This window comes from Buteo buteo, chromosome 2, assembly GCF_964188355.1.
Source record: "Buteo buteo chromosome 2, bButBut1.hap1.1, whole genome shotgun sequence".
Lineage (NCBI taxonomy): Eukaryota > Metazoa > Chordata > Aves > Accipitriformes > Accipitridae > Buteo > Buteo buteo.
The window spans coordinates 76,842,524-76,868,805 of NC_134172.1; the positions used below are offsets into that span (position 1 = coordinate 76,842,524).

The 26,282-nt window shown below is 41.8% G+C and overlaps 2 protein-coding genes across 5 annotated transcripts; both read left to right on the forward strand.

Moving 5' to 3' along the window:
• Window positions 1–6,031: 6,031 nt before the first annotated feature.
• MRGBP (MRG domain binding protein) lies at window positions 6,032–11,874 on the forward strand. The gene is made up of 5 exons (XM_075020611.1): window positions 6,032–6,279; window positions 6,895–7,016; window positions 7,568–7,649; window positions 9,627–9,701; window positions 10,776–11,874. The coding sequence occupies exons 1-5, from the start codon at window positions 6,048–6,050 to the stop codon at window positions 10,964–10,966; spliced, it is 702 nt and encodes a 233-aa protein (XP_074876712.1). The 5' UTR covers window positions 6,032–6,047; the 3' UTR covers window positions 10,967–11,874.
• Window positions 11,875–13,853: 1,979 nt separating this feature from the next.
• Window positions 13,854–26,017, forward strand: OGFR (opioid growth factor receptor). Of its 4 annotated transcripts, none has more exons than XM_075020623.1 (9): window positions 13,854–14,145; window positions 16,252–16,305; window positions 18,758–18,802; window positions 19,545–19,607; window positions 19,925–20,009; window positions 20,404–20,482; window positions 20,969–21,035; window positions 21,345–21,493; window positions 22,611–26,017. In XM_075020623.1, the coding sequence occupies exons 1-9, from the start codon at window positions 13,927–13,929 to the stop codon at window positions 23,989–23,991; spliced, it is 2,142 nt and encodes a 713-aa protein (XP_074876724.1). In that variant the 5' UTR covers window positions 13,854–13,926; the 3' UTR covers window positions 23,992–26,017. The 4 variants fall into 4 exon arrangements, with proteins under 4 accessions (XP_074876724.1, XP_074876732.1, XP_074876738.1 ...); XM_075020647.1 differs by lacking the exon at window positions 13,854–14,145 and adding an exon at window positions 14,208–16,109; XM_075020631.1 differs by lacking the exon at window positions 16,252–16,305 and having other exon boundaries at window positions 13,855–14,145.
• The last annotated feature ends 265 nt before the right edge of the window (window positions 26,018–26,282 follow it).

Below are 26,282 nucleotides of genomic sequence, written 5' to 3' on the forward strand. Positions count from 1 at the left end.
TATGGTATACAAGCAGCAATGCGTTGAAATAAAGTTCTGCCTGCTGAATCAGAAAACAAAAAGTGGCTAAGTGTATCAGCGCATAACAAAAAGAATTGCACCTATTACCTTGGTAATATTGTTAGCTGTATCTGTTCCCTTTTATAGGAAGATATTTTTCTGTATACATATATATATTTATATTTTTATATAGTGATGTCAGTCATGACAGTGTCGTCTGCAGCCTTTCTTTAAACCTGTTTATTTATTTGAGGGTTTTTTTTTCCTCCTGAGACGCCCTAGGCATGCACATGGTGAAAACTGACATTTCGTTGGCTATGAAGATGGAAACACTTCCATGCTTCTGTTCTAATCCAAATACTTTAAATTACTGACATAGTTCCTCTGGCATTTTTGTGCTGTTTTAGAAGGAAAAGGCTTTGAAATATGTGCTGTAAATTACAGAAAAAAAAGTAAGAGTCACGGGTCTGAAATAAAATAACCATCTCCTGTCTCCTCTTACAGGTGTCTCCTAAACTGCCAAATAAATAGAAACAAGAATACAGTCTATACGAAATTCCAGCCTCACTGAAATAAATGGATTTTTCCCCTTTGATTAACACTTAAGCATAAGACAACTTTTTTTTTTTTTTTTTTTTTTTTGCAGTCAGTCTGTTTTAGGATTATTAAATATAGTGATGGATTCATTGAAAATGGTGAAGGACAAAACTCAGAGACTTTAGGCAACACTAGTTGAAGTTGCTCCTGATCCAGGACAGTAGCATCTGTCTGGTTGAAGGCAAACTCTGACCCATGTTAAGAGCATCTCCTACCAATATAACCACTGCAAATATACTGATAATTTCCGAGAATCCCATTTCTTCTCCATGTGATGGACTTCACATTCAGTGAGGAATTTGGCTCAACAGAAGAAGCTCCATCATCAGATACATTGGTTGATCAAGCATTCCCTACTGTGAGTAATTATATTCTTTGCACATGAAGATAAACCCGGAATTATACAGCTCTGGTTTGGTTCTGCAAAATAAATGCAGGCTTGAAATTTTGGAATCAAAACAGAAATGTTTGTAAAACAAAACAGGAGACAGGACAGGTCTGTTTTCCATGACTAATGAGGAAGAAATTAGTGTTAGTAGCACTTGTGGACTCTCTTGTTTCAGAGACGTGCTGAATCTAGAGACATATTTCTACAAATCAGAGAAGTTCAGACGTTCCTTGACAAGTTACTTGGCTTAGGCCTGGATGGTGCTATTGCCTTATCATCATTGCAAGCCAAATTTCAAACTAACCTGTTGTTTCTCACAGCTTTCTGTAACAGCAGCGTTGCCTGGCTGGCTGCAGCTGCAGTTTGTTCCTAACACATTATTGTTTGCCAATGCATAGGGTCTATCTTAGGAAGCAATCTTAAACATCACCCAGATGTCGTAGCCTAAAGGATGATGATGCTGAAGGGTACTTCTGAATACCCACAGGTGTTCAAAGTTGAAATGCAAAAAAAGGGCCCTAACAGAATCTCCCAACCCCCTGACTTGCAGAGTTCTGTCAAGGTTTGTATGTGCTTAAAGGAGTACACGTACTTTATGAAAATCTGCTGCCACCCTCCGCCACAGCAAAAGGCTGAGTGTGGTTGTCATTTTAATGTCAGCTAGTCAGGTTTAGTGCTTGTGTCCTTCCCTTCTGAAGATCCTTTCTGTTGATGCTGGCTCTTTTTTATTTAAAAAAGTAGTATTTTTGTTTTGAAAAATGAGATTTAAAAAATGCCCCAGAAAAGAAAACTATGATCTGAACAATCCCGATCACAACACTGAAACTGTCAAGGAAGGGAATCCCTTCTAGATTTATATTGACCAGCTGGGCTAGTGTGAGTTTAGTTTGGCAGGCACTTTAGGCACTATCAATAAAAATCACCTCCGGTAAAACATGCTATGGCATTCTGATGTGGGCTTGGGATAGCCAGGGATTCACGAACTGATTCTTGTGCTCACCTTAAACTGGTTCATTCTAAATCCACTGGTTCTTCTTTCTACTTCTGTGTAAGCCTGGGATATGATGGACTCATTAAACTGAGAAATCAGTAAGATGGCTTTTCCTTCTCCAATCCCCACTCTGCACTGGGAGATTTTAAAGCATAACAGCAGCAGTAATGAACGCCTCTGTGCGTGCTGAGAGATGATTATTTGCACTGTTTTCAATCTATCTTTCTAAGGCTTGCCATCTGATGCCCATCTAGTATATAGCCTCTCTCTGTTGGGAGAACGAGCACAACCGATCACAAGGGAAAAGTTCAGTTCAGGAACATATGTCCCAGCAAACAGAATGTATCCTTGGTCTGACAGCTGCTTCCCCCTTCTTTGCTGCTTCACAGCCCCCCCATCCCTCCTTATTTTGAATTAAATTCCATATTTTTGCCCATGTAAGAAACTATACAGGCCAGCTCTGAGAGTGAACTCCCCGTTCAAAGTTCTTGCTTAAAATATGCAAACACACCTTTTTGCTAAGAACTTAGGTAATTGGAAGAAACCTGGGAAGTATCTCCTTGCCAACCACTGAAAGAGGCAATGCTGCTCTAAAAGTCTGTGCGATAAGACTCTTAACAACAAACAGGTGTATCTTTTTGGTTCTTCCTCCTTGACAAGTTTAATGGGGAGAAAAGCATGTCTATATCAAACTACCTTCATTGATTTATTAAAAAGATATGAAAAATGACCAAGCTCCAACTTTTGGACAACTCCCTGTGCAGCTCTTTTAAAGCAAAACTTCCCACAGATTTCACACTGAAAGACAGATTTTGAAAGTACAACAAAAGCTTACAAATCAGATCAGAACTCCTCTTTTCAGGAGGTCCTCATCGGTCAGAAAGGGTATTATATTTGGAAATACTGAAATATGCCAAGGCTCTGAGATTACTTGTAGGAGGATTTATGGACCTGAGAGTAATTTGATATAGGACTAGGCCCCAAATGTATGTACTTCTGCATGTAAAAAACCCGTATGCAATGAAAATGGCATAATACAGTAACTAGTTATCCGGTTTGTCAAAAATTAAACCCAGCTATGGCTAGCGACAAACACTCCGCATCAGACAGCAGTGACTGCTGAGCACATTTATCAGCTTTAGCTGGGATCCCCATCCACGGTCTCCAGCAAACTGCAGCACTTCTCTTTCTCAATTTCTGTAGAATAAAGCTGGTAATGCTCTCCAGGGGGTCTCAGGAGGTTTCATTCACCTATGTAAGAAAAATTCTCTTAGAGTCTATATCAAAGATGTACTAAAAAACCCCAGCAAAGGTTAAGTGACTGGTTTTAATGCAAAAGTGTGCAGACGATATTCTTTTACAAACGTTCATGTGGCATACCAAAAATTATCCAGGATCGGGAATGAAGTTTTTACTTTGTTAAGGGCACTAACACATGGTGTTCTGAAATAATGACAGAAATAGTTGTAGCCATATTGCTTATCCCAGAAATCCAACGCTTCTAGAGAGAATGCCAAATGCTAGGCGTATTTCTCAGTTGTTGCAATGCCTTATGAAATATCAGATTGTCTCTCCGGGGGGACACGACCTGATCCAGCAAAGAAAGGGCTGAGCGCCCTTAGTTAATACAATAGGCAGCCAGGTTTCTAAGGCTGAAAGCAACCTAAAGAGTGGGAAGAGAAAGAGGGGAACTAAATTGTGCACGTCTTACACAGCTGCTACCTGCTTAAAACGCAGAGTAAGATTTAAACTTGAACAAGAGGAGGGTAAATTTTTCAGAATCTGAAAAATCTGTTCAGTGAGGGGGAACAAAAACGTCTAAAATGTAGAGGGAGAAGAATTTAAGTCTGGTCCGAATCCAGGTAGAGGCTGTACGTGGCATTATTATAGGCTCCCATATGTTTCCTAGAGGCATTGAAAGAGACAAGGCAATTTAGACACAGGGAAATGTAATTATTTGTGATTGAAACAAAATAGCAGGCAGTTTATGCATATACTCTTCCTGTTGAATTAACATTATTCTACTGAATTCTTTTCATATGCTATTGTACTTTCAGAGGTAGCCATATGTTTTTTCACATTCTGTTTCACATGCTACTTTTTTTAGTCATCAGAACTTAATGACATAAAAATTGCTATCTGACTTGACACGGTTATTCCCTCTTGATGATAGTCTTTAAGTAGAAGCATAATGTGACAGATGAGAGTGCTGAAGCTCAGTGTTTCAAACAGACTTAAAAATAATAATAAAAAAAAATTATTCCTGCAAAACTTTGAAAATGGGGGAACAATTTTTATACTCTGTAATTTATTTGCTTTGCTTTCTTCCCTCATTTTCCTACGCCTAGAAACATGTGTATGAAAACAGGAATTTAGTTGTTCAGGAACTCATTTACTGCTGCTGTGTAGTCATCACGGGAAATCATAACCCTCTCTCTCGGCAGCAGCTTAAGACTAGGTAGCAGCATAGATCAAATAAACATTGGATGATTAAACAGGTCTGAGACCCATACTGGATTTAGGGCTGGATTTAACTGGAAAAGCACGCAGACTTGTATTTGAGATCGGCAAAATCTTGTTGATAGATAATTTTGGCTTAAAATGGGGAAAGTAGCGTGAAGCCTGAACTGTGTAAAGGCAGGTTCGGCACAACCAGGACATAGGTACAGAGGTGACAGTAGGCAGAAGAAATATTTCTGGAGATTCATGTAGTCTTGATGCAGAAAAGTCATTCCAGCAAGATCTCCGTCAGTCTGAACGGAGCTTGCACAGGAACAGTTATTCCTGGAAAATCTCAACAGCATCTAAGCAAGACTGGAGTGAAACACTCCTTCCCATGTCGAGAGGCTAGCCTAAACCCCACTGGAAATGAGGATTTGTACCCAGGCATCCACATCCAGGACCTGCACCACCAAACTTCCCAAGGCTTCACATGTGAGGTTTTGGGTTTAACTCATTTCAAGTGTTTACTTAATGTTAGATTAATCTGTTTCGGGTATAAGCCTTACATCAAGCCCCAAAGAATGATATGAGTCAGGTTAATTCTCTGGGTATCAAAGGTACAGAAAGTTTTCCATTTCAGGAAATCGCATCTTTCCCTTCCTGCTTTTTATTATTTGGATAATTTGCATGAAAATAATGTCTCTTTGCCGGTGTGTTTTTGCCCCCACTGCTTTATTATTCACTCAGAACAGTCACTCTTAGCGCATGATGTCATTGTTGAAATGACATTGTTGAAATAATTTTAATGTCACAAAAAGGATTAAAATTTCAAGTGAGGAGTGAGCAATAGGAAAACCTTATCACCTAAGCAACAGAAGTCCTGTTTCATGCCTGTGTGTCTAATTATACCTAACAAGGCAAAAAAAACCCTGTCACGGAGGGAATGATACAGTCTCTTTCTTCCCAAACAGAATGGTTTTTTTTTACGCCTTAAATGATGGGCAAAGCTGGTGGGTTCTGCATTTTTTAAAACGTGCCAGGCGTAATTATTTGTCAAGCATCAACGGCAGGTTGATATAAGACGACCCTGTTGCGACAAGGACGAGCGGTTTGGGGGTTTTTGCAGCGCTCGGGACCTTTCCCCAGCGCACTCTTCCATCTTGGCAGCTCCTTGTGCCAGAGGATGACCGGCCGGGAGGACGAACCCTGAGGTGGCCGAGGCTTCTCCCGGCCCCGCTCTGCCCTCCGCAATGCCGCCTTCCCAACCCTCCGGGGATCTCGAATGCAGAACAGCCCTAGGGAGGCCATTTGGGATGGCGGCCTTGCCCTGCCTCCATGACTGGCCCCAGAAACCCGATCGCTTAGACGACGCTTCTCGGAGGCACCCGGCGGCCTCCTCCCGGCCCTGAGGGGACGGGCTCGCTCCCCGCCTCACCCCTCCGGCGCTACGAGCGCTGTTCGACCCAAACCTGAGGTAAACCCCCCCCCAAAAAACCTCCCCCTGCCCCAGGACAAAGGCCACAAAGGGCCTTCCCCCTCCCCGGCCTCGCCTCGCCCCGCGGCCCGCCACCCCCTCCTCCCGGCCGGCAGGAGCCGCTGCGGGCGGCGGCAGCGGCAGGCGGCGCGGCGATGGGCGAGGCGGAGGGCGGCTCGGCGGCCGCTGTGGAGAAGCCGCCGCTGCCCGCGACCGGGCCGGGGGCCGCCGCGGCCGTCGCTGCCGCCGCCGCTGCCGTTGCGGCCGCCGCGGCGGCAGCGGCCGCCGCTCCGGAGCCCGGCGCGCCGGCGGAGGAGGCGGTGGTGGTGTGGAGCCCTGAAGTGGAGGTTTGCCTTTTCCACGCCATGCTGGGCCACAAGCCCGTAGGTGAGAGCAAGGCCGCGGCGCGGCCGCGGCCTCGAGTAGCGGCGTTGGCCGGGGAGGAGAACCAGGCGCTGGGCCCGGAGCGGCAAGCTCCGGGCGGGGGACCTCCTCCGGGCCCGGGGGGCTAGCGGCCCGGCCGCGCTGCGGTGCTGCCCCTAGCGGCCTCCCGGGCCCGCTCCCGCCGTGGCAGCCGGCCCAGGGGCCCCGGGGCTTCTCCCGAGCGTGGCGGGGCCTGCGGGGGAGGAGGCGCCGTGCCCTGCCGGCCTCCTCAGCCGCCCTTCCCGGGGACACAGAGCCCGCCCGCCTCTCTCCCCCATGCCGTCCCCTTTCCTGACTCGCTGCCTTACACTTTCCTTCGGTTGTTTTTTTCACGCGGCCTCTCAAAAAGCTCTGGCTGCGGCCACATGTCAGCATTCCCCAGTGGGGCACCCTCAGCCCCTCTCCAGAACAGCACCTGTAATGTAGGGTGAAGTAACAACCAGGCAGGGCTGCCCAGATTGCCATGTGTTTCTCCTGTAACGTATGATTTCCTTGTAACGGTGGGGTGGGGTTTTTTTTTAATTGTGTGGCATAAATAAAACTGTTAGTAGCGTTAATGGCATTGAGTTCTTCCCCCAGGTGTGAATCGCCATTTCCACATGATTTGTATCCGAGATAAATTCAGCCAGAATATTGGACGGCAGATTTCATCCAAAGTGATTTGGGACCATCTGAGCACCATGTATGATATGCAAGCTCTTGTGAGTATAAAGGCTTGATGCAGCCACGTTCTTATTTCTTAGAGTTCAGGAGTTTTGACAGGCCAAAATCACTGGGCCTGTCATACCTTTCTTGTTACTTAGTTTTGTGTCAGTCCAGTGAGTTGATGGGGTTTTCCCTGTATAAAATACATCAGGTGGGAGACAAAAACCCTGCAGTGCTTTGGTTTTGTTTTTTTTTCCATACTGTGTTCTAACTTTGTTTATTAAAGTTGCCTAAATGCTGATCCAGCAAACGTTTACATAGGTACTTAAGTGTCAAATAAGGAGGTTATAGTTTATTTACATAAGAATTTGCCGTGATTGGGTTCCAGAAGTGATCTCAAATAGTCATGAGTCATGATCTCAAAATATCTTGACCTTAGTAATGAGTTTGACATCAGGATCCTCCTGATTCTCTAATGTCTGAAGTGTCTTGTTAAGAATTGTTTAGCTACTAATTGCATGTAAAATAGAAGTTGAGATTGCACTTCTGAATCCAAATCAAAGTTTTTACCAAGGTCATTCATAGACATCTTTCTTTTCTTTCTAAGCACGAGTCTGAGATTCTTCCGTTCCCTAATATAGAGAAGAATTTTGCTCTTCCTGATGAAATGATTCAAGAAGTGAGAGAAGGTAAGATGTGATAGCAGTCTTTTATTCTTGGTAGCTCTAATCTCATCTCAGAATGGATGGTTAACAAAACTCCCTCCAAAAAAGAACGTAACATGGCAGTCCAAGGCTGTTCTTTCAGACTGGTGTGTTAGGTGTATCAGGAGAAGGAAGTGTTAAGCAGATACAATTTTATCTCATGAATTTTTAATCAGCTGACTGAAGGAAACGGTCACAGGGAGGATCACACTACTTGTGCTGTTCATACTCTCACTATCGGCCTGTGTGATTGACCACTGTAGGAGACAGGCTAGTGGGAGAGATAGACTGTTGGTCAGATTCCACGCAGTATTTCTCATATTCTTACATGTAATGTAGATAGGACACCAATATAGCACAAAGAGGTTCTATTTTTAGTAGATTCATCTATTCATCTATCATCATAATAGTTTAGATTCATCTTCTGGGTGTACGCAAAAGCTCCATGTGCTTCACTGATACTAGTTTGCAGAGTGAAAGGCAAAATGTGGTTCTTTGCAAGGTGATCAGTAGTTTATTGTGGGGTTTTTGCGCTTTCTTGAGATGGCTGTAATATTACATCAGACCATAATTTTTGCTAAAATAGATGATCTGCACACTTGAATGTGGTTCATTTTGTAGCAAGATCATATTTTTCTAAAGAGTAGGAGCTATGGAGATGATGAAAGTAACATTTTGTGCATATAATTTGGATATAATAATATTTCTGTGATAAAATTTTCTGTATGAATGATGATATAAGGCAGTTAAATAGCAATTCAGCTAATGTTTAAAAACGTACACCAAGAATATACTTACTGAATAGCTGCAGTTTAGTAGCTGGAGAAACTTGCTTTTTGGCCATGGACTTGCACCTTATGCTGATATAACCGTCTCATTTTTGGGCTGTTACTATTTTTAATATGGTTCATATGTCTTATTTTTAAAAGGATTACTGTTTTTTAATGTCTGATGATAGATTTTTCATTAGGTTTTTTTCTGTAGTTGTGTTAAAATTATTGAAAACAAAAAATGTTTAGAGGCGTTTGTATAGATTCACGGTGGTTTCACTGCACTGTGAAATCAGCTCTTTGTGTTTTTATCTTCTTGGGATTCAGCTACCTAGTTCTTTCAATCTCTCTCATTCATGATAAGCCTACCGGTATTGTCTAATCTCATAGAAATACGCAGCAGTTTGGCAGAAATCTTAGGTTGAGCAGTGAGAGCTGGATTTTCAAAGTTGAGCTATATGTGTGTTACTTAGTACTGTTATCCACGGTTGGAGCTGGGAAGTTCAAGCATCTGCCAAAGGAGTCCTTGGGATATTTTAAACTACAGTGGAATGCTTCTCAGTGATAGGACGAGAGGAAATGGCCTCAAGTTGCGGCAGGGGAAGTTTAGATTGGATATTAGGAAAAATTTCTTTACTGAAAGGGTTGTCGGGCATTGGAACAGGCTGCCCAGGGAAGTGGTTGAGTCACCATCCCTGGAGGTATTCAAAAAGCGCATAGACAAGGCACTTCAGGACATGGTTTAGTGGGCATGGTTGACGGTTGGCCTCGATGATCTTAAAGGTCTTTTCCAACCTAAGCGATTCTATGATTCTATGACTATTAGGTACACTAAACTTTATGCTAAAAATTCAGTATAAAACCGTAATATAGCTAGGACATTGCAGTATGTTTTGTCTTTTTACCGTTTCACTTTCCTCCTGTTAGTAACTTCAGTGGAACTTTTTGACATGTGACATAATCTTGTTCAGTGCATTTACCTCACATTACCTCATTTACCTTTGCATTATGCTCACAGTATGCCTGGACTGTTAGCTACGTTTCTCTATCATAGTGCTAAGGAACCTTTACTGCTGAATGTTGCACTGAGTATTTGTTAGCATTATGCACATATGCTGAGGCTACTAATCCAGAAAAAATACATATGGTTCTTTAAACCCATCTAACCATTGCCTAACAATCCTTTCTGTAGGAAAAGTAATGATAGAAGAAGAAGTGAAAGAGGAAATAAAAGAAGAGATGGAAACGCATGCAGGTCCAGAAGAAGGTAAATTTGTAACTCTCTACTGTGTGATACAAGATTAAAAACCAACTGTAACTCTGAGAAATTAATGTTAAAATGTAAATCCCAAATCCAGTGTATGTTGTGATTTGTATTCAGACTTGGCATATGCTCATGCCAAGAACTAGAGTAATTTAAGAATGCACAGAGTAAGCAGTTGCCAATATCTGATACTTCAAAAGATTTTTCCTTTGCTCCTAATTCATATGTACAAAGTTGTATAGCTTTGGAGTTTTTTGGTTTTAATTTGTACTTGACAAAACCCTGGGAGTCTGAAGTAATCTAAGAATCTCTGAAAGAAAGTTGAGTCCAGTTTTAGCGAACCTAAATACTCTGTGTTAGGATCTTTGTAGTCACGGGGGAAAATAGAGCCTATAAATCAAAAATGATTGTAAGAGTGTATGCTTAAATGAGAAGGCGGGCAGAGTGGTTTTTTATTTTATTTTATTTGCATTATCTTTCTTCTTTTAAATATAAGGGTTATTTTCCTAACACTTTGCTGTAGAACAAATTCAAATGTGAACAGTAGGGATTCTGTTATTTACCTTAACAGACCGAGCCAACTGTAAACTATATAATTTCATAATATTTATATCACAGAATAAGTGGTGGTTTAAGATTGAGTGTAATAAAAGATCTAAAAATGTATTTTTAAAATATATTAAATTTCACATTTTGGATGTTCAGTTTTAAAATCTATCTATAATACCAAATGTAATGACTGTTGCTGATAATAAGTTTCATAGATTGGTCCTATGTTCTGTAAGTGTTCCTATTAAGTATTTTAATTTTAAGTGCTGTTTAATTCCACTTAATGAATTTCACTTTTAGCCTGTCAAAATACATGCCTGTCTTTAAACCAAATAATAAAAGCAAGATGTGCCTTTCTTACAGAAGATTTTTCCTTTAAAAGTGAAAGTAATACTTAAATAGTCATTAAATATGCTGAGAATTGATTGGTTTGAAAAGTTTTATGTAATATAAAGAAATTTGTTATCATTTCTTGTTTGCCTATGTGTATGACTCTGATCTGGAATCATTACTTTGATCCTATTTCAGTTTTTGCACCCTCTGGAAGTTTAGGAAAAACAACTGAAAAGCCAAGCAGCAAAGAGAAAGAGAAAAGTTCATCAGATTCTGGGTCCAAAGAAGGATCTGATAAGAGGAAGCGCAACAGAGTCACTGAAAAGGTCTTAAACGCAAACAGTAATCCTTCCAGTCCAAGTGCTGCAAAACGACGCAGAACATAAACCAAGCTGTGAAAGAGAGAAGTAATAAACTCTGGAACGTGAGGAGGGAACAGTAAAAACGAGTAGCAGGATAGTCGCTACATAAACTTTTTGAGAAGGGGAAAAGATATCTGAGCCAGGTATTGAAGAATCTGCACATTGGCTTTATACGTGCAAGACTTTGTCTTTCCTGATGTGTTTTCTAGTCAGCAGCGAGTAGCTGAGCGATGGCTGCCTTCTCAGGGCACTGGGGGAGAAAGCTGGCAGCATTAAGAGTTTATGCGTATGTAACAACTCCGGTGGTTGCATTTCAAACAAGTAACACACTCTGTGTCAGCCTAGTTCGTGAAACAAGTGCTCAGTGAAACACAGAGCCTCAGTTCATGAAAAGCATAGGTTATTTCTGTAAATTTTGGATTGTTTTTTCTGCCTTTGCTTTGTTGCTGTCTTTGAATATTACAGACCCTCTGTGGGTAATGTTGTTTGGCCATTTGACTTACTGCAAACATAGCGTTTGTATCAAATGTCTGAATTCATAGGTTCAGTAAAACTAAAATTCTTTTAAATACAGATAACTACTGAGTTGAAGTGTTCTTTCGCTCTGTTTGCTGGAGGAACCTTTACTTCTTTCACCCTTAGTGACGTAACATTTTCCAGTCTTTTTAAGTGTATGTACTATAAGTGAAGTGAAAATAACAATGCCCCTAGACAGAATAATTAATAAGTGTCCTAAATAAAATATCCAGTGATGTCACATGGTTTTGTAAGGGATCAGCTGAGCCGTGCATGAACCTGAAGATGTTGCCTCATCCATTTGTAATATAGTAGTATATAACAGTGGGTTTTGTACTTCATTATTTATTTTTTTAACACAGTTTTAGTAGACCTTAATGGAATTGGTATTCCAAAATGTTAATTTTGTTCTACAACTTAAGAATCTTACTGACATTGTAATGCTTACCTTTAATATGCTAGAATATTAAGATTTTATGAAGTTAACTGTTTTTGTGTTGTGAAAAGATGGACTGCAGTCAACAAACACATGTTAAATGGTGAATGAAGTAGGCTGAAATGTTACTGGATTTGTTTCACCATATTAACTATCGGTTAATAAAAAGAAGAATTACTTCTTAATCTGTCAGTATTGCCTTCAAGGTGAGGAACTTAGGAATCTACTAGTTTTTGCGTTTATTCTAGGTACGTAGCCAAGTTCATGTCTGCCTTATTTGCTTCAATTGTTTTATAGCAAGAATAAATTTGACTTGTTTTTATTTTGCTAAATGGTAATTGTTGTGTAACTTGATTAAAATTTGGCCCAACTTATTCTCAAAGTTATTTAGGTATCTTGTGCCTTTAGTGAAAGTGGTCAAAAGTGCCTACCTGGGGTTTGGGTTTGTTTGGGTTTTTTTACTAACTTTGCCTGGATCTTACGAAACTACTACCCTGTTATTTCTATGATACTTGATAGGAAATCCTGGCCTGCTGAACTCAGTAGGCAGGTTGCTGCGAGCTTCCAAACTAGAGGATTTTCTCTGTTCTGACTAGCATAATGGAATTGTGAAGTACCAAGTTGAGAAGGTGAAGTTTTTGTTGCAGTCTTTTGGAAGCTCACCTGTGCCCCCTCTTGTATGCACTGGTGAGCTCTACAAGGTCAGAACTGCTGGGATGGCAAGCTCACTGTTTTAGGGTCTGAGATAGCGGGGCATAAACAAATTCCAAACCAGAAGGTATGAAAAGTTTAGTTTAGTTTATGGAGAGTTTAGTGCTGTGCTCCGATAAGCCTTGCAAAATGTCAGTGAGATACCTGCCAGCTGGAGAGCTCTGTGGAGCTCTAGTTTGTGGGAGAGATGCTGCAGGAGTCTCAGAGGTTTTCTGGATGGGTAGAAATTGAACTTTTATGACCTTATGGGAGGAAGCTTCTGGGTTTAATTTTGATGTTTAAGAAAAACAATTTATTTGGAATGATCAGCTTCCTAGAAGTTGTAATTATATGTCACTTACAGATCTATCATCGGAGTGAGTGCTCACAGACAAATGCCTCTGCTCAGTTTTGCTGTTTCCTTAAGAATTAAAGTGCTGGTTACTTTGTTGTGACCTACATAGATCTTGGCTATAAAGTGCAGACTTTGTGACTTTCAAGTCTCACAGCCTTGTGGGTAAATCCTTTTCATCCAAGGGATTGTAGTCTAAATTTTTTTGCTGTACCAATGAAATGTTTTTTATAGCTTAAAGTAGAAATGCGTCAACATTAACATGTACTGGTGCAATCTCTCAACACCATGCTTGAAGCAGGGAAAGTCCAGTTGGGATTTCATGGTCAATCCAGCAACATGGATTTTTTAGGAATACGTTGGTGGTGAAGTTAGATATTTGGAAAATGTAAATGTGTTAAAAGACCTGGGTTGCTGCAGCTCTCTTTTCCTCCCTTCCCTTTCACCAAGTCCTGGCTTTTTGGGAAGATTGTTCTTTTATTCATTTTCCTGTTGGAGGAATATTACCCCATCCTACGGACGGAGCACGTTTTTAACGTGCGAAGAGGTTAAATACACAACTCTTGCTGAATTCTTTGCTCGAAAGGGAAGAGGAAAGCTCCCCTTACCTCCAGTATCTTGCTTCCGATCAATTTCTGCGCTCGGGGAGGGCATAGCCTCCCAGCGCCGGGGTGGATGGAAAAGAGCAGAATTATGTTTCCCTCTTGGTTTTTTTTTTTTTCCCCCTTTAGGTGGTCACGCCGAAGGGAAGGAAGAATCCCTGCAGCCCTCCGCGGCGCCCGGCTGCGTTGAGTGAAGGGGCTAGAGGGAAAGCAGCGGGCGGGCGCAGGGACCGCGCGGCGAAGAGCCGGGCGACGGCCAATGGGGGCGCGGCGCCGCAGGAAAGGGGCGGGGCGTAGGCGCTCTTCCTTCCCTCCTCACTTCCCCCCCCCTCCCCACGTGGTCGGGCTTTGTGCCCCGCCGCCCCTTTCGGTTTCCCTTTCGCTCCCCATGGCGGCCTGGCTCGGCTTCAGGGCGGAGGAGGACGAGGCGGAGGACGAGGCTTGCTTCTGGAGGTACGACTCCACCTGGGAGGAGGAGGAGGAGGAGGATGGCGGCAGCGATGATGATGATGATGAAGGCGAGCCGGAGGGAGCGGAGGCGGCAGCCGGGGAGGAGCCGGAGGAGCAGCCGGTGCCGAGCTGGGTGCAGGGCTGCCGGCAGGCCCAGGTGGGTGCCGGGGTGGGGGGATGCGGGGGGCACAGAGCAGAGCCTCCGAGGTGGGACGGGGGGGGGGGGAAGCCCCTTCCCTGCCGGCGCCGAGCTCCTCAGCCGGCTCAGGCTCCGCGCCCGGCGTCCTTCCCTGCGGTTCTCCGGCGGTTGCCGTTCGGGTATCGAACGGCTGGGTCGGTTCCCTGGGAGTTAGCGTAGCCCTCGGGTTGATTTCGGACACTTTTGGCGTCTGCGGCTGATGTGCACGCGTGGATCTTCCCAGGCCACCCGCTTTGTATGCCGTCAGTGTATTTGGGCCTCGTCTCTCCGGTATCCTAATTTACTGTCGGGAACTGGAGCGGCTTAAAATACTTAGAAGAAGCCAAACGGTTTTGTCCTGGCAGCGATCGCTAGCATATAATTTTGTCCTCGTCTTGATGAAGCACATCCCGAAGGAGAAGAGACGACGCTCAGAAATGAGCTCTGGGGGTGGCGAAGGCAGAGGTGTGCTGTGACTTTATGACCCCTTAAGTTCCATTAGACTGCCATGAGATGGGTTTTAATGTTTTTTTCCTCCACCATTCCCTGTGGTCTGGATACTTGATCCCATAACTACAAGTTTTGTTTTCTGTATGGCACCTGCCTGTTCACTGCATCCTGGTGGCCACTGGATTTGATGTTATGACGTTGATGTTCTTCAACAACTCCTTGCTTTTAAGGTTGTTATTGGTATCCTCATCTTTGTACGGTGGCCTTTTGTATGCTCTTTCATGCCATCAATAGAAAGCCGTCACATAACATCTGCTCACTTTTAAAAATGAGCTGTAACTTTTTACTTCTTTTAGACATGGTTTTCTTTTTTCTAGGGAGCGTATTTAGAGCAACTCTGAAAACAAAAAAATACCCACTGATGTTCTAAAAACTGCAGGTGTGTGTGCAGTTACAATGAGTGAGGTAGTGCTGCAAAATGTGGACATTTGTGTCTGGTGCCTTAAAATGATGTTGATTTGAAATAAAAGGAGCTTGTTAGTCTTATCTGAAGTTCCTATCTTTAGCATCACTGGTTTTGAGTTTGACATTGAGCATCAGTAATTTCTTCTACAGCATTGCTTTGGCAAACACAAAACTGTGTCTGTCTTTTTCAGTATTTCCTGGGTCAGTCAAAACACACTACAGTTCTTTAACTCCTCCCATTTTGAGGAAAGGGAAACTAATCCTTCACTTGAGTTTCATTTCAGCAACTCATCCATATTCTTAGAATATAAATAGGCAGATAAAGCTCTCTAATTAATACACTTTTAAAGGAGTTTAATAGTGAGCTTTAAGGGCTTTTATAAGCATTAAGATATTAAAATAACTTCCCTTTAAAAAAAAAATTCTGTGCAACATAGTGTTCCAAACACTCATGACGTCTCACAAAAATACACACTCTATGTTTTGCAAACAAAATCAAAGTTGAAATACAGCAGATGGATATGCCCATGCATGTCTCTGCATTTCCATGGAGTTTACTGCAGGGAATGTTGTTAGGCTTTAGCTGTGCAGGTAGATCTGTGAAAGGTCATGGGTATTTTAGGTGGAATAGCTGTAATACTTAAAGGAAGAGGCAGGGATTTCTTTTAAAACGTTTTGCATTGTTTGAGGGCACACTGTCAATTTTCTTTTGTACGTGGCTGGAGTTCTGGTTTTGTTCACAAGTTTTAATGCCTCCAGAGCATTCAGATTGTTCTTTTTGTATGTGTTTGTTCTTCAGATTTATTTTTTTTTCTTAGACCAACTTCTGGATTGTGACAACTGTAAAAGCAACGACCATTTTTTCATTCCAGTGAGTGGACTTTTTGAACTTTGCCTTGCAAAGGAGTATGTTGTCCCTGAGACTTGTGGCCCCTGGAATATTGTCCTGCATCTTTAAAGAGGAGTTCTTCCTTCAGTGATGAACGTGTAGTCACCTCTGTCTGATAGTGCCTGAAGAATTTTTGAGGGTAGTGAGAATGAATACAAAAAGAAACAGTAAATCTTCTGCTATCCTTTTATGCCTTACAACCTGCCAAAGGCATGAATCAGTTTCCAAAACTAGTTGCTATTTCTGCCTATGTGCACTAATTCTCATTCTTCTCCCCTCAGCCTAGATGGTATACTTTATGGCAGAAGCTGGTAATGTTTTTATTCAATACTGAGGTTAGAGTTTTTTTATTATTATTTTCACTATGCATTTTCAAAACCAACTAAAAATTCTACTTTTATCTTTGTGTTTCACTTGTATCTCTGCAAATACTCCATATTCGTGGTTTGAAATTCCTGCAGTTTTGTCTTTTCAGCTCTTTTGCATTTCGGTGCTTTTAGCTTTTAAGAGCGAGTGTTGAAAATCTTGGGGCTTATGCTCATTTTAAAAAGGTTACCTCTTAGTCTGCTGTAATGCATGGGGTTCGTGTTCCGCTGCTTAGAGCCATGTTTTAAGAACAAGCCCTGTAGTTCTGCCTTCTAACTCTTCATCAACAAAAAGGTTTCAATCACTCTTGTAGGATTCTGTCGTTTTTCTCATTCCTGTGTCTTGTTCACAAAGTTCCTTCATCCCTTTTGGTCACAGCTGGTTTTCAGTTTTCAGCCAAATATTGTTTGTTACCCTCTCCTAGCTTTGTTCTCTGCTTTACTCACGCTCTTTGCAAAGCAATGCACATTCTGACTGATGTGTTGCAGGTTTGGAGGGAGAAGCCCACTTAGATTGCCTATCAGTGTTGTGAGAAATAAGGGGGTTTGATTTATGCATGTGAGTTTCAGTCTTGCAGCTTAGTTTGTCTTTCTAACCTTGAAAGAAAGGTTTCTGTGGCTTAAATAGAAGTTTATAGAGACCTCTTTACTTCCCCATCTTTTTCTCTTTAATGTTGTGCTCCAGAGTGCCTTTCTCCTGGATCTAGTTTATTTCTAGACAAGCCTTACAGCACCTTGCACCGTGGCATGGTGGATCTGTCTGTATCTGCACTGACTCTGCAGTAAACCAGTTCTTTTTCAAAATTGGAGCCAGTCTACTGTTAGCCTGTCGCACCTGAGTGTGTTAAAGGATGTTATTTTAGAACCTTAAGTGTAAAGAATATATGGAAATTGATTCTTCTGTAATTGGAAATAAAATTTTCATTAATTCTACATGTATCAGAATTTCATCCTTGTAGTTCCAAAGTTATAGTCAAAAGCATCAATGAATTTCAAAGTGTTAAATCCCAGTCTGTGCTTATGTCTTGAACAAAAGAATAATACTGATCTATTCTGGCTGAACATATTTCTTAGTCTTGTGTTTGCAGCCACTTACTTTTTTTCCAAATGTTAGCTGTGTAGCAAAGTTGTGGGGTTTTTTGGTTGGTTGGTTGGGTTTTTTTAATACTTGTGTGTATTTCTGCAGTCTGGGTAGATTCTGGGGATAGACACCAGCACTTGGACTTCTAATCCTGTATGGGCCATGTGGCTGTGGGAAGTTCTGCCACCTATTTTGGTCTATGTTGCAATGTATAGAATGGAAATGTGTTGCAATGTAGATGAGCATTACTTTAGGTCGTCACAAGTTACTACATTTAAAAACCAACTTGAGCTTTATTTAATTCCTGTCACCAAAGTATGGGAGAATCATAGTGTGTAAATGTATATTTAAAATCTAATTTTGAAAACTTCTGCATTGTTGACCTCCCTCTGTGGATAAAGCTTTGATCTCCCAAATGCTGTGCATGCTTCATAATTTTTAAGTATTAACAGTCAGCAGGGCTGCTGAATGGATGACTTCATTACAACAAGGTGTTAAAAAATCTGCTCCAATTCCTGCCTTAATAATTAAGGAACCAGTGATCTGGGTTCACTAGAAAGTGGGTTTGCTTTTATTTTTCTTTGGGCAAATGAGGTTAGGACCTATCAAAGGAAGTTAAATAACTCAGGAGAGCATTTGCTGCTTCTTTCTTCTAAGTTTCTTAAAATGCTTACTTTGCAAGAGTCCGCCTATCTTATCTCTGTTTCACAAAGATCCTTCTCTTGCTGTGAGCTGGTGTTGGATGCTCTTAACTGCACTGTGCTTCACATTGGGTGGGTACTTTTACTCATGAGCAGTTGTCTTAATTTTGGTGGTTCTGCCTTGACAGAACACTTTTAAGCGCTCTCATGGTTTGGGACAAGATGGTTCAGCACTCAGCAAGATTAAACCTGAGTTGCTTGTGAAGTGTAACAAAATCTCTTACCATTGAAGTAATCCACTATTAATAAAAGTATCTATGCATATAATTCAGTTAAAATGCATTTTAAATTGTCATACTTTCAACTTTTATTTCCATGAAGTTCAGAGGAAGAAATGAAGCTGGTTTTTGTAATTTCTGTCTAAATGCTACATTTGGAATGAACGTAGCACATCTGTGTAGCGAGAAGAACCTGTCACCTAATTGTCAGGTGGACGTTGCACCACAGGTTTTTCTCTATAGCAATTTGAATTATGAATAAAATCAGTGAATTCAGCTGTAACTAGGTAAATCTGTCACTTAGCAACTAATAGGGATCATGTGAGTCACTGCTGTGGGTATTCTCACTTTGCATTTTTTTTTTTATTTTATTAGTGAAGTTTGGTTTCAAAGTGTTTCAACTGTATGCCTTTTATTTGTAGGAGCAAAGATCAAATTTGTCACCACTGTCTCAGAGGGGTTTTCAGGTAGGCTTGGCATGAAGTTTGCTTACTTGGAAAGATGAGCAATAGTGAAGATGATGATTGGAATGGAAGTCCAATAAAACAAATATCTAATGTGACCATGTGGCTTTATTATTGTCCATTGTGTAGATCAGCATGATGCTAAATCAGCAAGGCTGCTCTCGAGCAGAAAGCAGAGATGAAGAAAACTTTATTTCAATAATGTCTACAGGGAATGAGAATCTTGAATTTAAGGAGTATTTCTGCATCTTAAATTCAACAATTTTAAAGTCTGATCTCTGTCTTGACTAGGGTATATAGTAACTGAGAGAGACAGACAGGCAGGACTTAGTTTGTCTTGTTTTAAAACCTTTGAGTTAAGGAAGAAAATGACATTTTACTATTCGGGATTTCCAGCTAGTTCTGACCATTTCTGTAGGAAAACCCGACTGGGATAAAAGATATGCATAAAACGTGAAGAACTTGATTAATAAGACTAGAAAGAAAAAGAAATGTTTTGGTTAAAGGAGATGGTGTGAACCTCTCTTAGTCCAAAGTTGTCTTAAGGAATGCAGAAAAACAACTGCAGTAACAAACTGGCTGGTTTTGGGGGTGCTGGGAGTGCAGAGTGGAGGGCACAGGAGAGTGTTAGGCAGGGGAACGTGTGTGACAGATGATGAATTCAGCCAGTGGAATTTTTTAATTTTTTTTTTCAGTGGCAGAAGGCAACTTTATTCTGGATCTCTGATCTGTCTCTTTTCTCTAGTTCTCAGGCAGGCGCAACTGGAATGCAGCAAAAGACTTGCAGAGATACAGACATCGTTACCCGGTATGGATTAAATGATGATGCACATACTCGTGTGGCTCTTCCTCATTTGCATACTAAGTTTAGGAACGCTTTCTAGATTTGAGGGCACCCTTTTGTCTTTACATGACAGGCTCAGAACCTTTAAAGGATTCGTTTGTGAGGGGGAAAGGATGATGTGCATGTGGGCGCATCAGAAACAAGCTGTTACTTCCCAAAACACATTTCAAGGATTTAGCTTGAAATGTTTAGGAAACATGAAGGAAAGCAAGGAGAAGTGTTGAAGTGAATACTGCCTTTTAAGAGATTGCTGCTTGTTGATTTCTTGTTCTCATGTCCAGGGTCTGACAGAATCAGAAAATGAGGAGGAAGAAGAGATGTGGAACTTAAGCTTTTATAAAAATGAGATTTGTTTTTTGCCCCAGGGTGAGTACCTTGTTTGATGACTATTTGATGCAACTGTGCTGCAGCTGCTTGAATTGGTGAAAGACTAGCTTGATCCATGTGGGACAATTATTAAAAAAACCAAACCAAACGCACACACTACCAACACAAAAAAAAGCCCAAAACAAATGAAAAAAACCACCAAGAATTTCCATTTTAAAATGTCCTTGTTCCTGCTGTATGTTCCTTAATTTTCTGTTTGGTGGTAGAAAACTAAGGGTTTTTTCTGGCTTACCAGTATGGTTGTCTAGTTAGAGAAGCTAATGCCTGTATGCGAACACCTGGCTCTGGATAATGAGCCGCCTTGGGTGACTGGCTAATTTAATTTTTATTTGGTGTCATTTCTTCTTGCCTGACTTCTTCCTTTTCTTTTCAGGTTTGCATATTGAAACTCTGCTTGAATCTTGGTGGGACAACTATGAAGTTCTGGAAGAAAACCATTCTTACATACAGTGGTAAACTGTCTGCATGAATATACTGCCTATCTTCTTTAGTTGTGCCTCTTAAGAGTCAGCTGTATCTGTATTCTTGAATTCAGCTTCCCAAAAGGCCCATAATTACTCTTGAGTGAAACCTCTGTCCACTTTGTTTTTATTGAGTTATATTCTTCTGGAAACAATGCAGTGGAAATCCTGAAGACGCGGGTTTCCAGTGCAGCCGTGGCAATAGATCTCAGTCGTGCTTGGTCTTACAGCATACTGCAGAGCAAAGTGTTAGGGCAATGAGAGAGATCCAGATAAGTGAAGTATGTTGTAATCATTGGTGTAGACAGTGCTTTTATGGGAAGGATTTATTTGTCATACAGTGTCCGTGAGGATGTGAGGTCTCCAAGAGATGCCTGTGATACCACAATTTTTGGAATCTTTTAGTTTTAACAAAATGGGTACCCTGGGTCGGATGTCGTCTTTGCTCACCTGGGCTGAAAATTTCTTTCCCTTCAGGCTATTCCCTTTACGTGAACATGGGATGAATTGGCGTGCCAAACCACTCACGTGTCAAGAAATCCAGGTATTGAAAGCTTTTGTCTTCTTTCTTTTTTTCTGTTTTTTTGAGGTCTGAACGATGTTAGGATTTTCCCTAAATGCCTTATATTTGAAGACTAGGTTTTTTTACATTGCTTCCTTGGAACGCTAGTGTGAGTAGAGCTCACTCAAGCACTGCTAAGCATTTATCTGTCTTGTGTCTGCCAGTAGCTACACCAGCAGATGAAATGCTTAGTGATATAATCAAGCCTTGTTTATAGTTCAGGTGCCACTTAAACTGGTGCAGGTAATTAGGGAGTTGCACCTTGTACTCATTGGTCTTTCTTGTTTTCAGGCCTTTAGGAAGTCCAAGGAAGTTATGCAAAGGTTTATACGTGCTTATCAGCTCATGCTGAGATTTTATGGAATCCTTCTGGTCAATGAGGAAACTGGAGAACTTAAGAGAGCAGAGAATTGGGCTGAACGATTTCAAAACTTGAACCGGTGAGTCTCTGCTTATACTGCTGGTCATTTATTAAAGTCAGGCACTTCTTTGAGAAGAAAAAAAGTGAAAGTTGAGAAAATCCTCAGCCGTTGAGGAATGGAGGCTTTTGTTGATAAAAAAGTTAGCTAGCTACAGTATTTTTAACTTGGCTCAGCCTCTGACTGTAGGTCATCACACTCTGTGACTTTAACAAGTGACAAGTATAATAAGTAAACCAGCTGAGACTGGTTTTCTTTTGTATGCAGTGCAGCTGTTAACGGTAGGCGTTCTTCATGTTGGTCTCCTGAATTATGAAGTACAGACTCAGTGATGTTAATATTTGCTGTAGCAGAGCTTGTGTTTAAAACCATGTTTTAAGCAGGAATCACTGAAACATTTTCACAGGTAGCCAAATTGCCTTTGTAGTATTCTGTTAACATACAAAATAGGAGTGTTTCCATATGCTTCCCTGATGGTTAATAAAGCTGCCTTAACACATGTAAAATGCTTTGAATCCTTGGTTGAAAAGTTCTCTGCAAAGCGATGGTAATGTTTTTATATTATTGCAGGTCTTATAGAGATAGTGATGACCCTTAATATTCTAGTACTCCTAATGATGCTAACAAGGGCTCCAAAAGGCCTGTGCATACTCACAAAAGAAAAACCAACTTGAAGACTGTCAAGTATTAATAAATAAATAAAATCTGTGTCTGGCTTAAGTCCCTAAGTCATGAATTTCTAGGAGCATCCTTACATGCCTGTATTCTTATACTTTTCTATGGGCTTACCCTGCAGGGTTGCTGTCAGGGACAGGGTATAGGGCTGCATGGACTTGTGTGTCTGACCCAATATGATGGCTGTTATCTACTGGTGGGTGATGCAGCAAGCCAGAATCTTTCTGAGCAGTTGAGATGATTAATCCTAGCAGCCCAAGAAGGGCTAGGAAGGTACTGCTGAAGGCAAATAGCAGCAATAGGTGCTTTAAAAGTAAGCCCACCTGTACTCCCATCTGCATTGTCAAATAGTCTTTTAATAGATCACAGTCAACAATGCACAAAACATTTTGCAGATATCCCGGAGGTTCGTAGTGACTAGTAAGAATTCCACTTAGCAACTTTGCTTATCTGTTTCGTTCAGGTTCAGCCACAACAATTTGCGGATTACTCGCATCCTGAAGTGCCTGGGGGAGATGGGTTATGAACACTATCAAGTGCACTTGGTAAAGTTTTTCCTAACAGAAACTCTTGTTAAGGAGACATTACCAAATGTCAAGAGAAGTGCCTTGGATTACTTCCTGTTCACCATCAGAAGCAAATGGAAGAGAAGAGAACTAGTTCACTACGCTTGGCGACACTTCAAGCCTCGAGGCAGCTTTGTGTGGGGGCCGCATGACAAACTCTTGAAGTACAGACCCCGCTCTGCCAAGTCACAGCTGCACCAAAAGGCTGAAGATAAACAGGAAACCCCTGGTGAAAAATCTGATGATTCTGTGGAAAAGGATGAGAACCAGTCTCTAGAGGAAGAACAGAAAGCTGGAGATGCTGCAGACTCACAGCCTAAAGTGAATGATGAAGATGTAAAAGAGAAGATAAGTGAATGTGTTTTGAAAGGAGGAGATAGTGAAGAGGAGAAAGAGGCTTCATTTACACAGCAGGAGCAGAAGGATTTAAACAGTGAGGCTGAAGAAGTGCAGGGTACAGCAGAGAATGACTGCACAAAGGAGAGCAAGAAGAGAAAACTGGATGCAAATATGGCAGATGCTAAAAAGAGTGGACCATTGAAAAGCCCTACTGATATTGAAAACATTTCCCGTAATCTGGGAGAATGTGCAATTGATGCAGAAATCCCCTCCTCAGTTCCGCTCTTGCAAACAGAAGAGGAGCAGGAAACACTGAAAGAAGGCAATGCAGGCACCAAAGGCTCAACAGTGCCGGAGACCGCTGATGCAGCTGTAAAACGGAGGAAAGTTGATAAAAAAACATCGAGAACCAGAACGTTCAACTTGGCCATAAACCTGAACATGAACACTGGGCCCTCTGTCTCTAGTGCCAAGTTAAATCCATCTGTTGCAAGTGCCGAGGCTGAAAAAGAGAACGTCAGTGAGAACAACGCAACTGTGGAAGTGACAACTGAGAAGGGTGGTAGTGATGCAAATGGTGGGGCTGAGAGACTCCCGGTGGGTTCCAGGTTCCCCAAGACTGACTGGACTTCTCCAATAAGTGATGGCTTGGAGTCGAGTAAAGATCAAGTCACAGCAAGGAGTCATCAGTACCACTGCAACAGCACGGTCCTGGCAGGCAAAAGTGAGGTGGATGGGGTAGAACAGCATAAAAAGGCAGAAAAAGCAAGTGAAAAAGGGCAAGCAGAAGTCACAGGCAAGAAACAAGTTCCAGAGAGTCTTGAGCAGAGCATGGCATCCATTTGTCCTGAAGAAGACAGCGCTGAGGTCGTAACACAAAAACCTGAAAGCTCTGAGCATGCAGCAGAACCTGATAAAGAGCAGGTAGCAGCAGAATGAGACCAGCACGGCAAGCACTCGAGCAAGTGGAGATGACGCTGCCCTAACTGCTAGGAGCCGGCTTTGGTGATTTTGATAGCAGAAGTATACGGAAGAAGAAACTTCCTTTGGGCTGATCCAGGCTAGCCCCTGTTGGACTTTCATTCTTCCACACTTTTTTAATCATCTGTAGTAACTTCACTGAGACCCAGCCCTTGGTTACCCTAAAGAGGAAAACTAACTTAGTTATCTTCACAGACAGGCTGTGTCCTGTTCCTGTTTTTTATCTAATGCTCAGGACTGTCTTGGAGCAACAGGGATTTTTGCACTTTGCTTTGATTATGGTATGTCCCTTCTTAAAGAGAAGAGGAAAACTGATCTGTTTTCTTGTTTGAACCAGTCAAGTATTTATTAAATACATGATTTTTAATGTAAGACAGCATGACCTAATTTGCCACGCCTTTCTGTTACCATGTAACTTCTATTTGCTATTTTGAAAGGCTGTACCTTCCCAGCAGACTTATTCCTGGCAAAGGTGCTGTTTGCCTGAAAGCTACTGTTCTCTAGGGTGCAAGGCACTGAGTAATTTGTTCCCTTTATCCCCCACAGAAGTTGCTTTGTAGTGCTTGTTGGAGTTGTTAAGGACGTGAATCGTCTATTGGTTTCTAAGAGATATACCTTCAGACTTTGCATAAAGCTGTCTAGAGCTCTTCTTCCCCAGGTTTTTCCACCACTTCCAGACCCTTGATAGTCTTCCACAGATATTTAGGTCCACTACTGGTTCAAATGCCTGCCTTCCTCAACTGCCAGAATAGACCAAATATTTGTCGTTGCATTTTTTCAGACTTTGCTGTTAATTTGCAGTGGCCTGTGGGGCTATGTTTTCTGCAGGCCCATTGCATGAAGTTAGATGTGTCAGATTTAAGCGGCTTCCTAGTTAGGGCAGGATTGTTTTATCATTAATGATCAGCATGTCAGACAGTGAGGGCACATTCGAGTGCAGCATGTCTGGAAACCACTGGGCTTTGTGGGGCAGTTAATTGAAACTTTAATTGGAGGAGGTACGCTTGTCTGGTTCGTTTATTTACAGCCCTCAAGAATTTACTTTCAGACCTTGCCAGCTATTTGTCTGCCTTAATGTTCCTGACCTCCCTGTTAGCTATTCTGCTTGACTTACACAGTATTCAACCGAATCTGAAGGAGCTTTAAACAATTTAGCACTTTCGCTCCTAGAGATTTACAACAGAGGACCTGTTTCATGAAGCAGAGGAAGCCGTTTCCAACAGCCAGAAGGTCTGAACTTGCTGTTTGCTCAGATTGTTTGTTTTAGTTTTGGGGTTTTTAGGTGCTCTTTGTTTTGTGTAGATGGCTAGAGGCTTGCCCGCCTTGCCAGAGAGCAGATGCAGTAGCCTGTGCAACGTTAATGTTTTTCCTCTCTCTGCTCCAGCTTTTAAGAAGCTTCATCTTTCAAGGAATTTGTTCAGTGACTTGCCTTCCTGGACTGTAGGTCCTGATCCCGCATGCCACATACATGTGTGTGGGAATAAAAGTCTGCAAGCTTAACATCTAATGTTCATGGTCACACACGTGCTGGAAAAAGGCTTTAATGTTTTTAAAATACTTTTTTTTTCCTTATGAACAAGTGAAGTTAAATAGCCAATAAGAATACACTTAACTACAGATATAAATACTTGAAGATGTTGAGTGAAAATTCTTTCACAGAAGATTCATAAGAAATTGTTAATTGTGGCTTTTGTACAGATTTATAGTAACTTTTTTATTTAAGAAGTTTTCATTGTGAATATGTGCTCAGTTGGGGCATAGATCATAAATCTTGTTATGGTGATCTGTGATTTTTGTGTTTAATGGGATTTCACTGTGAGCTCTAGTCTGGAGTGCTCAAACCAAACCATTCCCTATCATGATCAGGTTTAGCGTTTTGTCTGTAGGTGTTTGCAGTGAGTTCACACAATGTTTTCCAGCACTCAGAGCTGTATCACAGAGTCTGTTATATTAATGTCGCCTATTAAAGCATGACTTTAATGCATACCAGTTTCCACTTATGGTTTTTTTTTTCCATCTTTGAGGGCAGGACATGACCGTAAATCTGCCCCCCCCCCACCACACCCTGTAGCCATCTGCTGTTGCTTGGGCACCTCCAACAAGCGGGCGCTCGGGGCTGTCCAGCGTTCCCAAGCAGAGGAACCTTGAGATAAACCTGCCGCTTTTTCCATGTGGAGATGACAATCAAGTCTTCCTCCGCCGCTGTAAAACGTGGCCGGTGGATGTTTGTGGGGAAGAGACACCCCCCC

Excerpts from the sequence above, each read along its gene's own strand:
- MRGBP (XM_075020611.1), top strand. The coding sequence starts at position 6,048 with ATGGGCGAGGCGGAGGGCGGCTCGGCGGCCGCTGTGGAGAAGCCGCCG. Across the intron at positions 6,280-6,894 it reads GCTGGGCCACAAGCCCGTAG|GTGTGAATCGCCATTTCCAC; the intron begins GTGAGAGCAAGG and ends TTCTTCCCCCAG. Across the intron at positions 7,017-7,567 it reads TGTATGATATGCAAGCTCTT|CACGAGTCTGAGATTCTTCC; the intron begins GTGAGTATAAAG and ends TTTCTTTCTAAG.
- OGFR (XM_075020623.1), top strand. The coding sequence starts at position 13,927 with ATGGCGGCCTGGCTCGGCTTCAGGGCGGAGGAGGACGAGGCGGAGGAC. Across the intron at positions 16,306-18,757 it reads TGTTTTTATTCAATACTGAG|GAGCAAAGATCAAATTTGTC; the intron begins GTTAGAGTTTTT and ends TTTTATTTGTAG. Across the intron at positions 21,494-22,610 it reads CGATTTCAAAACTTGAACCG|GTTCAGCCACAACAATTTGC; the intron begins GTGAGTCTCTGC and ends TGTTTCGTTCAG.